At 47.5% G+C, this 15647-nt stretch overlaps 1 protein-coding gene across 2 annotated transcripts in view; it reads right to left on the minus strand.

Annotated features, from left to right (window-relative positions):
• LOC122707550 (calmodulin-binding transcription activator 1-like) overlaps positions 1–14321 on the minus strand; it is a 78084-nt gene extending 63763 nt beyond the window's left edge. Inside the window, exon 1 of one of the 2 annotated variants that reach the window (XM_043923119.1) lies at positions 14024–14321. In XM_043923119.1, the coding sequence (XP_043779054.1) occupies positions 14024–14292 (269 nt within the window). In that variant the 5' untranslated portion in view covers positions 14293–14321. The remainder of the gene's footprint in view (positions 1–14023) is intronic. The other variant, XM_043923120.1, reaches the window with a different exon arrangement.
• Positions 14322–15647: the final 1326 nt, after the last annotated feature.

A 15647-nucleotide genomic window follows, 5' to 3' on the forward strand; every position in this document is an offset into this window, starting at 1 on the left:
AGTCACAGTGAACATTTTCTCAGTAAAAAGTTTACTCGCAGGACTTCCCTGGTGTCTGACGGTTAAGAATCTGCCTTGCATATATACACTATCATATGTAAAATAGTTAAGTGGGAAGCTGCTAAATAACACAGGGAGTCCAGCCTGGTGCTCTATGATGACCCAGAGGAGAGGGATGGAGAGAGGAAAGGAGGCTCAGGAGGAAAACGACATATATATATACCCATATAATTATGACTGATTCGTGCTGCTGTACAGCAGAAACCAACACAAAATTGTGAAGCACTTTTCCACCCCAATTAAAACAAAAAAAGAATCCACCTTGCAATGCAGGGGATGCAGGTTCAATCCCTGGTTGAGGAACTAGGATCCCAACATGCCACGAGGTAACTAAGCCCGTGCATCACAGCAAAAATAAAAGATTCCACAGGACACAAAGAAGATCCTGCATGCTGCAACTAAGATCTGACCCAGTCAGATAAACAAATGATTTTTAAAAAAGAAAGGAATTTTTTAAAAAAGTTTACTCACTATAGCAAGTGAATGCAGGAAATCCATTCTGGGGTCAGTATTCTTCCTTTTACACAGTTTAACAGAGAGAGGTTGAGGCATCAGGACCCTATGCCATGGTCCCCTCCTCCCACAGTCCTTGGCCATGAGCCCCTTGAAGTGATCAGCAGACCAGCAGATCTGAGCCCACCCTCCTTCAGCGTAGACCAGACCAGGGTGAACCCCCGACCTCTGGAAACAAAACCACCAACTGAGAGCAGTCATTCCGACCCTCCGTCCTCAGAACTTTAAACACATGCCACAGAGACTGGAGTCAGAGGACAGAGAGCCCCGGGAAGCCACAAGGCATGGAAGGTATGAGCGAGACAGCGTGTCAGCGAGGAGAGACAGAGGGACCAGCACAGAGGGGAGCCGGCAGGGCCAGGCCCAGCCCCAGGCCCCAGAGTCCACTGCAGACTCCGCGGCTCACTCTGGTCTCCTTCCTGCGCGGCTGCGTGGCTCAGCTCTCCTTACACAAGAGCAACCTTCATGGCACCCAGCGGGAGTGCCCGCGCTCCCTGCGGGAGGAACCGCTCCAACTGCTTTCCCTCTGTGACACCAAGGGTGCAGGGCCCACCCTCTTCTGTACAAAGGAGCCTCAGAGCGGAGGACCACTGCGCGTTCACTGTGTGTGTGTATGTGTGTGTCCACACACACACGTGGCATGAGGTGGATTCTGAACCTTCATTTAAGGCACCACCTGCCAACTGAGAATAATGAAAATACTGCTACATATTTACTCTCAGCTCCTTATAGATACTTTTATCACTGGGTTTTATATTCATTTGGAGGGTGGTTTTAATCATGCAAAAACATACATAATGTAAAACCAACCACTTTACCCCTTTTTGAACATAAAATTCAGTGGCGTGAAGTCCACTCACGCTGCTGTTGTACACCATCCCTGCTCCCGACTGTTTACCTTGAAAAGCATCCTGAAAAATCCTGACTTTTTCATTCTTATTAAACAAATGATTTCTGTCTCTGCTCGGTCATCGAGCGACAAGGGCACCGAGCCTCCGGAGAGGTGGTGCTGCGGGAGGCTGGAGAGGAGGGAGCAGAGAACACCCGCAACCACTTGGAGCGGCCCCAGAGCAGCTAAATTCATCCTCGGATCCTCTAGACGTGGCCACAGAGGCCGGAGACTAAAAATACCTGGAGAGGACAGATAACAGCTGTCAAGGAGACTCAGCTTGGTTAGAAAGGTTGCCACTATCACCAGATTTGCATCAGAAGACAGCCGTGCGGGCAGCAATGGGTCATTTGGAGAATAATCAGATTCAGTAGAGAAAGACTGATGGGCCTCACCTCCCAGAGTGCCTGGAATAAATCTCTGGGCCTTGAATTTGGTCAAGTAATCCATGATCAATTTCTGGAGGACCCCTAGGATGAAAAGCAAGTACTTCAAAAATGTTGAGTACCCACTCGCTATCTTCCACTTGTTACAGCTTTCTTTGTAAGCACAACAGCCTATATCAATAAAAGTAAATGAGGAAGAGACCTCCATGAGAAGCTTCATCAAAGCAAATGGTTCAGCCAGCACACTTCAACATGGCAGAGACAGAAAGGATAAGGCAGTGTGTTGCCAAGAACACCGGGAACTTTCACTTGCCCCTCAGTATCTTTAAACAGGAAAGAAATGTCCCAACCCTGATGCCAGGCCTTGAGCAGCCCAGGGAATGTGCCCAAGTGAAGATGCAATATGATCAATTACAGTGGCCCCGCCGCAACTCCCCAGTCTACCCGAGTTTCTTAGTAGGAAGAGTCTAGCAATCAATACATCTTCGTAACAGTTATATTAATCAACTCCGGGAAATAAAGCTAAATGAATATAAATAATACTACCTCACACAGAAAATGTCTGAGGTTAGCAGACACTTTTGCATCTGTACTCATGTATTATTTAAGTCTATTTTTCCAAAACTATAAACTCTCATCCATATCAGAATAAAGACCTGAAATGTGTCACAGGGAAGAACTAAGCAGAATGAACATTTTTGTGCTGTGCATCCTTAACAACTTGAACAACCTTTTTACAATTTTTAACTCACAGCATGTTGACCTAAAGAGTTAAGCCCTCTCGGTACACCAGAAAGGAGGCGCCTCAGCAACCACGGTTCAAATTCCTCCTACACTAACAGCCTGAGCCAACACATTAATTCTTGACCTGGAGCAAGTACCTCAAAAGGAAAAGATAGAGTTACACAGGAAAAGACAGCTGCGTACCAGCACAGCAAGCCATGAAGCGAAATCCCACACATCCAGCTTCATTTTCTTATCATGGCAAGTCAGAATGAGAAGGAACTTTAGAGGTCGTCACCAGGACTACCCTCTACTCAACACGTGACTCCCCTTAAAATTAGGACCGACTAACTCATTATGCGAGAGCCGAAGCCTCAGAAAACCAAGAGGAGATGCTGAGCCAAAATGGAGAGTGATGAAGTAGAAGGGGGTGAGGAGGAGCAGGCCGAGGCCAGGGAGATAGGCTCCCCACACCTGGCCTGCAGAAGAGGCAGCCAGGACAGCAGAAAATGCACCTCCAGCCGAAGTCCCTGCTCCCGTTCCCCAGTGTTTCTGGCTACAGAAAGAGAAGGGATGAGCTGGGAACCACTATGGACTTGTTCTCAAAGCCACGCAGGAAAGAAACCTAAGCCTCCATGGACAGAGGATTCATCTAGCGCTGTTTGGTTCAGGGTAAGACAAAAATGATAATGCTGACACCACAGCTAGACTGCCCAACATTTTGAAATCTGAGCTCCAAACCCATAACTTTTCATAAATCCTACAGCAGTCCACAGGAAAGCATGGTTTTGAAAATGAGGCAGTGTTTACGGAAACCCTATACCATTAAATATTCCTTTCTTCAATAGTATTCACAATCAGATTCCTTCCTGGAAATTTATTTAAATAATTTTAAAACGATTTAGTTCTTAGAGAAAATAATAAACGTCATTTGAGTCAGTTTCAAATGCTTATTCATGTCTACTTGCTCTCAGTTTTTTTTTCTCGGAGCATCTACTTAAAGGAGAACGCCAAACAACAGACTACAAATCTCTGTTCCCCATCGGAGAACTTGGGTCATCCGAAAGGAACACAAAGCTCTCGTTTCATTTAGGGCTGTGAGAAGACAGTATCTCTGAGTTGTCAGGAGGTTTAAGAAGTCATCTAGGGAGTAACACTGGATATCAATCAAAACGGTTGCAGTTCGAATCATCTCTAACCATAAATTGTAACTGAGCTAAAATGATTTCTAAATATAACACACTTTACTTCTACATGTTTCTTGGCAATTAAATAACTGGAAAGTCAACAAACCCCTAAGAAACCAGAGAAAATGAACTTTTTTCAAGCTCGCCATTCATCAACTACAGGAGGCCCGAAAGATGCCAGCCGCTGGAGGTTCAGCCTCCAGCCCGGCCCTGCAGAGGCCAACTCCAAACAAGATTTCTTCAAGAACTGCTCTCAGGCAGCACTAAATTATAAGCAGTGACCTCCCTGGAGGAGAAGTTGGAGTCGACAGCTACAGGAGTGCATGATCGAGGAAAAGGAAACCCAACTCCGACACAAGGACGGCCATGCCAGTTACATAACTATAATCACAACATATTGAAACTCTAGGTATCAAACAGTTATTTAAAATATTTCCAGAGCAATGGAACACCGCCCCCCACCAAAAAAAAAAAAAAAAGAACCCAAGTGCATTCCAAAAGTAATCTGTGTAGAATGTAATTTAATCTGGAGGCCTAACCTCTCTGAAATAAAGCTCAATCCTCCAATTCAGTCAAATTACAACAGGAATGCTACATCATAACAAAGGCGCTACAGCACAGCACCCTGAACTTCATGGGAGAACAAAAATGTAGTGTCAATATGTTCACAACACAACTCAATCCACAGAATCATGAGATAATTAAATTGACTGTTTTTAGGTTTCAATCTGTTTCGCCAGAAACCTTGTCCAAACTACACTGATGCAAATCAGCGTGAGCAACCATGGCTCCATCCAAACAACTCCAGCAACTTTTGTTTTACCTTTGATCGCTGACTTATGGGCTGACTGATGGTGAACTGATTTGTGCATGTGCCAGACGTCAGCTCAGGAGCACAGAACAAGAGAAGAGATTTGGAAGAACTGAATTCATGAATGAAAACGCTGACGTCATAGTTCAGCTTCCAGCAGAGCTCCAGGTAGTCTACAAAGAAACAGTGCATCTTTGGGGATGTTAAATCACTAGTCATTTACTAAAGGGTACAAGATAGAAAAGGGCTTCCCAAGTGGCTCAGTGGTAAAGAATTCGCCTGCCAATGCAAAAGACTCGGGTTCAATCCCTGAGTCAGAAAGATCCCCTGAAGAAGGAAATGACAACCAGCTCCAGTATTCTTTGACTGGAAAATTCCATGGACAGAGAAGCCTAGTGGGCTACAGTCCATGGGGTCACAAAGAGTCAGACAGGACTGATGACTGAGCACACACAAGAGAGAAAAAGCCCTTGCCCAACATAAGGGAAGGAAAAGAAGAGGTGGGGCGGGGGGAGGAGGGAAGGGACAGGGAGAGAAAGAGAGAAAGCCAAACTAACAACCTTTTCCCCGAGACCAAACATGAAAAATACACGGTGTATATGCTACAAACAATCATCACTTCTAAACCATGGAAATATTTCATATTATTGTTAAAAGCACTATTTTTAAAAAAAAATATGGTTAGCTATGTCTCTAAATAAGAACATAGTCTCATTCCCATCTTAAATCTTCCTCCCACCATGCACCATCACATTCAAAAAAGAGCACACCATATAGATTAGTTCTTCACTAAAAACTACCTGGCACTGCCAAACCACGCCTAATTTTGAGCAATTCTTAATATAACAGGGAGGGACTCAGTGATCTCAGGCAAGATACTGGAATTTTTATGTGGGGGGCGGGGGGAGAGGAATGCTTTTATCTAATGATGGAATATAAACTAATAAAAAAAGATAGATTATAAAAATTTGATTTACTTACAACTATTAAGAACAGCCAGTGTGCAGACTGTCTACATTTTTCATCTCCTGACAGAATTTAAAATACAACTAGCAATACAAACCTCTATAAAGTTTAAACATAATTTACTAAGATCCTTTTATTCAGGACACTTAAGTGATTCCTAGAGTCCTAATGTTTCCCGGGAAATTTAAGATTACATTCTTAGAAAATAAGTGACCCTCAGAGCCTCAGTAACCTCTCCAGAGCACAGAACTAGAAGGACATTCGCTCTTCTTTACCATTCATGTGGCTTAAAATAGCCACTCACCCAAAATGGACTTTTTTTAAATTTCAGCAGTAAACAATTTTGCCAATAAACATTTTGAAAAGAAGATCTTATTAAGTTAAAATGCAAGCCTACCGGTTTTATCTGTAAATCCAAAGTGTTAAAAGAGATCATCTCACATTTTTACCACAAATATCTTTGATAGAGCATCACTACCCCCTTGTGGATTCACAATAAAAAATCCTTATCTTCAATCTTCACTTTTAAATGTTTCATTCTCCTGAACTTCCATTAAAGTTTACATTCTCTTCACTAAGGGGTTATTTTATTTCAATTACTTTTTAAAAGAGAAAAAACACTTAACAGTTTAAAATCACCAATCCCATCAACTTCTTTATCTTCTAAGCATCCCCATTTCAGGGACTTTTTCTCATACAATAAGTATATTTGCAGATTTCAACATGGTAATCATACCAACAATCCATTTTTTCCTTAGGATACCTAAATTTACACTTACAGTCATCATTTTGAGATTTTTTTTTTTTAATATAATGGGTAATTTCTTCACTATCGCATTTTTTCTTTGATAATTTCCCACTTTATACCAATTTCTTTTTATCGCTTCCAAACGGTTTGATATCCATGTGCCCCAGAAAACCAGTGGGGCACATACATCCTCAAGAAGAACTTTTCAGATAAGCATTAAAAGCCGAATCTTAAGTCTTAAAAAGACTAATTCTTGATTGTACTGCTGTACCCTCAGAAATGTTTTCTGGCCATCTAAATCAACCCTGATGAAGGAAAAAAAAAAAATATAGAACCTGGCTTTCAAAACTAGAAAAAAAGGCTTTCTTTCTTTTCATTTTCTGTTTTCTAGTTGCATGAGTGTCTTTGGCTGCAGCTGCATGCCATTCTAATGTAAGACAGACACATACTGCTAAATGTAAACTTAAATAACTGGTTTACCACTTGGTATAGATACTAGATTTAGCCGGAAGAATAAATCACCTCCACAGTTAACGTGCAGGCTCCAGACGTCTGAGTCCTGAAGGGTCAGACTCCAGTTTTGGGGAGTCAGCGCCCCATTTTCTCACAGATGTTGGACACAAAAGCAGGGACCAGTGATTCACTAGTCCCATGAGAAGACTAACTCCAGTATTCATTCTAACGGCTAGGGAGAAATAAAGGAGGAAGGATCATCCACTTAACAAGTGTTTTTAAGTGACTAAAATACATGATCTTACCTTGTGGTAACTGCTAAGGAAAGACTGGAGAGAGAGGCCTGGTCTGTTAAATGACTGAATGCTCCACGTCACCTGCTCACCCCACCAGAGCCTGTCTATGCAAAAGAAGCAACTGACAAGGTGCCCAAAGCCAGCAGCTGAGCCACGAGGAAGGGGGTCAGAGCTGGCCTTCGTGGCTTCCTTTTCGGGGATTCATTCGTTATGAGTGCTGGTTTTAGATTTCAGAGGGAGAGAAAGGGAAAGAGGGTATTTAGATGATATTAACAAGTGAGATCGGGGGTGAGATTAATGCCACTTAATTAGCGTCCAGGTGGTAGCATGTTTGAAACTGTTCCGAACTCAGCCTTGAACATTTACTTCAAGGCACATCACTATGTGCACTTGTAACTACAAAACCACACTGCACAGAACTGAGCAAGGAATCAGCCCCAACCCAGCACATCTTCCTCCTCGCAGCCACCCTCTGCTAACACTCTCAGAAAGGCATGTGTTGGTTACCTGTCTTGAAGGGCCTTGCTAAATCTTAGGAGTAAATAAAATGTGACTGCACTTTTCCAAATGAGCAAGGGACTCATATATGACAGAACATGCAATTCCATCAAGAGTGAGCAGAACACACACAAGAACCACTTCAAAAATATCTCTGATCATTCCATCTTACGAGATGTCAATAGGCTGAAAGTAAATGAACCCTCTTTAAAAAAAAAAAAAAGGGAAGTAATGTGGCTGACACTTGGCCTCTCTTTGCAGCGGGGTACATAATATTTCTTTTTTAGTCCAAGGTAATGAACTAAAAAATGCTCAGGAAGCATTACCAATCTTTACACAAGGAGGCCCATGACCTTCTACAAGCAATGGCGTTCAAAGCAGAAAGATGCAACAGAACCTTAGAAATACACAGCCAGCATACTGATAGGGGAGAGGAAAAAAACACCCTTTACTTTGTCCCATCACATAAAAAAATCGAGGATTGCTGTCTACTGTCAGTATATACAAAGAAACACTTTTCTTACAAACACATGACAAATATTATGGGATGGAAGACCATCCATATGTCTGCAAGTTCCCCTTTCTAACGACAGAACAGCAATACATGTTAATCACAGGACTGATGGCCACGACATCCATGGATGGCACAAAATCCAGAGATCTGATGACGTTTGATCAACTAAATCCTGAACTTGATTAGATATTCTGAAAATAAACAAAAAGACAAGACAGAGCCATCACATGCTGTAACGCAGAACAGGGCGTGAGTGACCATGCACTCTAACTCATGTTCTACGGACAGAGAAGAGGAGCCAGGACACTCTTTACCCTCACCTTCAGAGACACCAAAGACCACAGAGACAGTACTGTAAAAGGCAGTGACAGTACAAGACCCCACACCACCTCCTGGATGGAAGCCCCAGATGGGAGTCTAGACTTGCTGGCTCTACCCAAAGAAATGTATCATTATCAAGCCAAAGAAAAAGAAGGAAGTTGGCAGAATGTAGCACAAAGGAAAATTTCTAAAATCCCACATGGGGAGGCCCAGGCGCTGGAAGGACACAGTGTTTCAACAAGGATGCTGTCCAGTCACAGATATGACCATCACCCCTTACCTTGCGGCTTCAATTCCAGTCCATCTCCCTACCAAGAAGTAGCACTGCCTCTCACTACAGGACAAAAAGAATTGTGGGCATCCCTCTTTAATGACAGAAAGGCTATAAATAAAGCAGATCTACAAATATTTTTTTTTTTAATAATTATGAGAAGGGCAATAAAGAAACCTTGTGGGAAGAAAGGGAGGTAGGATTTAAGTCATCCAGAATATCAAAAGAAAAAAAAAAAGGTCATGGTAAGTGATTCTAGAAGATACAGAACATTTTAGAAAATGGTCTGTGATAATGGAAATTCAAAAGAAACACACATCACCTGCCACCACAAAAAATATTCAGTCCCATCTTCACATGGATAAAGGACCCCATACTATAAGAGTCTTACACAAGAGCTCTTCTTAAGAATGAAATACTAGCAGAATTGGTTTCTACAGACACTGGAGAGGGGAAATCTGATTTAAAATAGGAGGGAAAGAAGTACATTTCAGATTAATTCTTTATTATTACTGTCACCACTATATACACCAAACCTACACCCCAAAACACTGAAGCTATGACCAAAATAAAGAAAAGACACAAATAACAGTACGTTTAAAGAGCATAAAGAATTAAATCACATAATAAGGAAAAACAGTAATAAGTATACCAGATACCTGGCCTAAGAACAGTCACTAGAATTAGGCACAAAATTTAGATACAACACTTTCTGGTAGTGAAAATGTGACAGCAGTTCATACATTCCTTACTGTCTGATGATATGAAATGTTAACCTTAAGAGAATATTATTCCTCTTCTTTTATCACTGTTTTCTATAAAGGACATATATGATCTCATATTCTCCACAATACTTACTATGCTGCTCTTCAAATGCTACACAAGCATCAACATATATCTAAATGACCTGAAAGTTACACCGAGACAGTTAGAAAGAAGATTGACTACTTTTTTCTACACACACACCCACACCCACACACATACACCCCACACACTGTCTGAAGGAAAGCTGTTAAGTGCTTCTCCCAGTCTGCCCTCCACCCTCTCCACCACCCCCACTCCGCAGGGATGGGGAAGAGCTCAATGGGATAGTACACTGCTAGAGTATGCCTTTGTAAGATTACAATCCAAAAAAATTAGAGTTCACAAGAGAATTCCTTGCACGAATATATAAAAAGACAAGTATAAAACAAACTGAAATGTCACGCTCACTAAAAACCAAAGGAGACCCCTATGGTCTCAAATAGAGTCACATAAACCCTCACCCAACACAGACACACACAGAGACAGAGACACACACAGACACACACTCCTGCATGAAATACAAGCTCAGTGAAGGGCTCTAGGATGAACGCACTAATGACGGGAACATGGATGTAAAGACAACTTCTATCCAAAAGGCTAAATGCAAAGGTCCCACAAAGGAGGCAACAGGCACAACCAGGAAGTGAAAGGAAGAGGACACATGAGAGTCACCTTCTGTTGTTTTTTCCACGAGGAAATTGGAAAGACGTACATCTGCACAGAAAGACGTGATTCCCCAAAACTTAGGAGAAGGGAAACGAAGACTGGCCCAGAGGAAAGAGGAATGGAGGCAACATCCAGCCAGAAGATGGGCACTGAGAAGCAGGCTGGAAGAAATACAATCCCCCAGGCACGGGGGCCACACCCAGCATAAACAAGAGCTAAATAATGCCACATGCCTCTAATAAACAGGTTATTTTAAGAGGAAAGCCTAAAAACTAAAGAAACGGAAAACGTGGATGAACAGGATGTATAAAGATGTCTCAAAGAGGAGGCAAGAGCAACCCTACCCGTTTGAAAAGGAAAACCGGACCCACTCTGACCTTGAGTAGAGGTTGCAACGTACACATCAACATTCTGAAGCCACTGAACAAGGAGATGGAGAAACTCAACATTTCCCAGATGCAGGATAAGTCAGATCATCCAAAAGGTAAGGGAAGAGATGTCCCATGGGTCACCCAACCTTGTCCAGAATGCTGGGCAGAGGGGTAAGGGGTGCAGGGGAGGGGCGAGGGATGCTCTAACAGAGAGACATAAGAGAAGTCCGTAAGAGGACAGAACCCGTCTAGCCCGACCGTACACTGGGAGGGGAAGACTGAGAAGCTGAGCTCTGATAATCTGTGAAGACAGGTGACACAGAAAGCACCAGCGCATTAAACTCACAGAAAGGAACCTAACTTCGCACACTAACCTCGAGTGTGTTCCTCTAACTTTAGCATTTTCCTCCTACTGCCCGCAGATGGAGCGCCCCAGAGGGCAGGGAAAATTCCAAAAGGCAGGCGGCGTTACTGGGCAGGGCAGGAGAAGATCCAGCACTGGAAGGGAGAGCAATCTGCTGGGAACATGCCAACACAGACAGCAGGTAGTCAACGCCTGTTTTCCCGGGTCCTTAATACTATACCCTAAAAATACACAATCCCATCAACTGAATATAGAGGCAGGCAGAATAGAAACAGCACAAAAACTTTTAAAAACCAAATTAATCTAAAAAAAAAAAGGAAATTGAGGTTAAAAGCACAACTTTCAGATGTTGAGTATGATGCCCACTGGAGAGCTCATTACTGACTGAGGGGCAAGGTTGTAAAGTCAAGGACTGATGTTGAGCCATCCTCCAGGTAACTGCCTCCAGACTCAGTAACCCAGGTGGAGGGGCTCCTTACTAGAAGAGCTCTTCAAGGACCCCCAGTGCAGAATCCTGACAGAGTTGGGGCAGGGGGATGGTGGTGATGAGGCTCCATAGTCAGCCTGTCCCAAAGTAAGATTCAGCTGATGAATGAGGCAGAAGCAACCACTGGAGCTACAGAAAGGAGGGGCCCTGAGCCAAGGGGAACCGGCCAAATACACAAACTGTGCGGCTCAGAGAAAACCTGGAGGATCATCCCTCCCACCCTCTCACAAAGTGTCACAGGCCCTCCCAAAGGTACCTTTTCCTAGCATGCACAACCTCTCTCAATTATTTAAATGGCCAAAATAAAATAGTGACATATTTATGGCTATTCATTCCTAGTTCTGTCACAGAAACACATATTCTTCTCACCGGCTCCTATCCTTTGCCTAAAAATACATGAAATCTCTCTCGCCTACACCGCAGTAAAGAAGTCGAAATGAGAACTTTTCACCCCGTGAAGGATCAAGTAGGGATGACCGCTTAAATTCAGAATGCCTAAGTCACGGCGGGCAGGGGCGAGCCCTCTACACTTTGCCTATTCAGGGACCTGGTGAACATTCAGGATGTCATTCTGCTTATTCTGTCCAGTACAAATGACAGAGGAAAGAGCGGCAAGAAGTGGCCATTTATCAATGAGTCTTCAGATTCCTCTAAGTTGAAGAGTTCCCAACAACCGTGATGCGTATCTATGTCCTTACACATTAAGGTCCCCATATACACCCAAGATGTAGAGATAGTCATCTAACCCTTTCAACTTCCTGTATAAATGTAATGAATGTAATTCCACCTATAAACATTTGCCTGTATGTGTATAAATATAAACAAATGCATAGTATCCTTTTTTTTGCCAAAAGAGAACCAAAGCCACAAAAAAATAGAAAGCCTCTAAATTTCCCCTTCCCTGAAACCTGTAAGCTCGAAAGAAATGTTTGGATCCCCCAAGAGACAACACCAGGACCCAAGGAAGGTTCTAGTACAACAAGGAGCACACTAGCAACCTCTTCCCGAATGGCATGTGGGCGACATGGGTGTCTCCACTCCCTTTTCTGGATGGAAAGGCATATGGCTTCTTCTTACCCAGCCAACATGAATACAATTTAAGAAAATTAGAAAAGTCAAGGTAACAGGCTCACTAAATATGGCTGACTGGGAAACAGAAGCCATAAGGAGGATATGAGTTCTCTTAAAAAAGAAATGGGAAGTTTATTTCCAGGGAAGGTTCAAAGTCTCTTGAATGAAAGATGTACGAAGTCTGGTTCTCAGTGCACAGAAGACAGTAATCATGAACACCCAAAGCCAAGGGCACAGGAGCCTCTTTCGGGGAGGGGGGGGCGCAGTGTCAATGGATGAATGCTTCCCCCATCTAAGAGCAAGAGTAAACTGGAAGCAAGAGCAGACCCGTGTCCCTCAGACACAGGCTCACTGCCGGGACCCCTTCTCACTCGAGTACCAGGCACAATGGAAGCCCTGCCCTACATCTGATGGGGCAACAACCCTCACCCAGAGGAGGAACTCCAAGAAGACGGACAAGACAGGGGAGAGAGAGAAAGGGGGAAAGGAACCCTGGAATGTCCAGTTCCTCCCAAAAGAGAGAGAGAGGGCAACTCAAAGGGTATTCAGGAAATGAGCTCACCCCAACCCAGGAAAGTGTGCGGAGAGGATGCCTCCTCTGTAAGAAGTGTCTGCTTTCCTATTTAGAAATGACTTCAGAGCTGCCCAGGCCCCTACGACCCACTGGGAGAGGGAGAAGAATAAGGGGAGCCCGAGTCCCCTTGTCCTGGCAAAAGGGTCAACAGATGGTGTGCAGAGGCCCCAAAGATTCCACAGAAGATGAGAGGATGAGGCGGACCCCTCTGCCAGAGGAGGATCAGGGTCACAGAAGGTAAAGGGCAAGGGAGTATGGAGAGCCTCACTCGCCGTAGAATCGGAGACCCCACCCTCCTGGGCTGCGAGGGGCGCAAGGGCAAGAGTGGGATGGGAGCGACTGCTAGGGGCGGGGGTGCTGCGCAGGCCCCCTCCCCGGAAGGGAAGGGGGAGGGGTCACAAGAGGCCCTTCTGCCCGGGGACGCTCAGCAGGAGAGGGTCCCCCTGGTGGGGAGAAGCGCGGGGACCCCGCCGGCTCTGGGAGGCGCCCACGGGGCTCCAGGGTGAGGCTGAACAGAGTCCGCCCGGCCCCGCCGCCGAGAGCCAGAGGCGGCGAGGCTGAGCGCCGGCCGTGCCCCGACGGGAACCGGCCCGGGGCAGCGGGGCGCGGGGCCGGAGGGGGCCTGAGGAGGATAAACTTTCCGCCCCGCGGCCCCCACCGGCGCGGGGGGCGGGGGGCGGGGGCCGCGCCGGGCCCGGGAGCGGCGGGGATGCCCGGTCCGGGTGGGGGAGGCGCCGGCCCTCCCTCCGCGGCTCCTCCTCCTCGCTGGGCCCGGCCCCCGCCCGCCGGCCCCCCGCCCCTCCGGCCCCAGCCCGCCCCCGGGTGGGGGTGTGCGGCGCCGCGCTCCGCCGCCCCGCGAGTCACCTCAGGACCCGGCCGCGCTCCGCCCCCCCACCCGCCGCCCCCTCCCCGACCCGGGGCGCCCGCCCGCCGCCGCCGCCGCCGCGCCCCCGCGCTCCCGCCCGGCGCCGCCGATGCCCGGGATGTCCGGCGGGGCCGGGTCCCGCTACCCGCCGCGCCGCCCCCAGCCCCTCACGCTCCGGCTCTTACCTTCCGGCTTGTTTTCGGCAGCCATTTCCCCTCCGCGCGCCACATCCTCCTCCTCCTCGCGACCGGGACCCCGAGCGCGCGCCTCGTACCGCCGCCGCCGCCGGCCCAGCCACCCCGCCGCCGCCGCGCACCCGCCCTGGCCCCGCCCCGCGGCCCACGCACTGCATCCGTTGGGCCGTGCGGCTGCCACTCATCGCTTCCACCACCAATCGCCCCGCACCAGGGGTCTCACTACTCTCCGGGAGGAGCGTCCTATCCATCCGGCCCATTGGCTGGTCACCACCCAACGGAATGAAAGGATTGGTCAAGAATCAACGCCCCCTCCCCACCCACTCCCAGGAAAGCCCGCCTTCCAGACCTAAACAAAGCTTTCCAGTGGCCAGAGCCCGAAACAACTGCCCAATCAGAAAGGGGCCGACACGGAATATTTCCTCGAGGCCGAGACGTGGCATTTTGATTGGGCCTTCCTACAGTGTTTCCCAGGCCGTCCAGACCAATCAAAGGGGGTTCCCGGAACTCGGGAGCGGCGAAGGGAAGCCCCGCCCCCGAGCGTGACCGTCATGAGGAAGGCGCTCGCTTATTGGCGCGTTGGGGCTTTTCCCGCGTGCTCCCGGGGCTGAAGGACGTTCCCGGGGAAGCCGCTGCCGGCGCGTGGGGTCCCGGTGGCAGTGGAGGACGCAGCGGGATCTCCGGGATCCCTCAGCCTCCCGCTTCCGGGGGACAGCGGGAGCCATGGGGGCTCGGGGCTGGCGTCCGCCGGTCGCAGCGCTCGGGAGCCGGCCGGCCCGGGAGCCCGGGCGTCGCTGCGGGCCGTGGGGGGTGGGGCGCGTCTCCGCAAGGCCCCGCCCCTTCCCCTCCCCCCCCGTCGACGCCCCGCCCCCTCGGTCCGCGCCGCCGCGGCCCCTCGCGCGGGTGCCCGGCCAGCCTGTGCCCGCCGTCGCCCGCCCCCGGTGTGCTCCGTTGTCCCCTTTTCTAGCGGCTTAAAATACTGAAACTTTATTTTGGTCACGTTGGCCATGTGACCCGCAGAGCCGATGACTCATAGATGCCTGTCCCAGGATGAGGCCGCCGAGCAAAATCTTAGAGAAACGTTGAGCCTCGGCGAGCCTGCTCCGGAGGGCGAGGCGAGCCAAGTTTGCTTCCCTCCTGGGTTCACATTCGTGGCTTTCCCGAGCGAATATTCCAGCGTCCACCGTACTCACGCCCCGTGCAAGGCGAGGAGACCAGCGAGGTTTCAGTCGCGGAGACAGAACCCAGAAGCGGGTTAGGGGCCATCCTGGGAGGGGAGAGGGGACGGACAGACACACCGCTGCAGCTTCTCTGCAAATCCGTCCACACCTAGGAAACCAAAACACACTGCACAGAGAAGCCTAAAGCCAGAGGAAATGGCAAAGATGAAAATGCCCCGTCGCAGAGAAATTCAGGAATTGTGCACGTGGGCAGGTAGTACCGGAAACAAAGGAGAGGGCTGAAAGCTCCAAGTTTAAAAAAAAAAGGAAGAAAAGTTGAATGAAAATCAGAGCTCCAACCCCTCTGTGTGGATCTTGTACGGTTTGCAGTGAGAACCTTTAAATCCTCTACATTTTATTTTGTCCTTTTCTACCCGTGGATGACAACTAGCAGG

Source organism: Cervus elaphus, chromosome 14 (genome assembly GCF_910594005.1).
Source record: "Cervus elaphus chromosome 14, mCerEla1.1, whole genome shotgun sequence".
Lineage (NCBI taxonomy): Eukaryota > Metazoa > Chordata > Mammalia > Artiodactyla > Cervidae > Cervus > Cervus elaphus.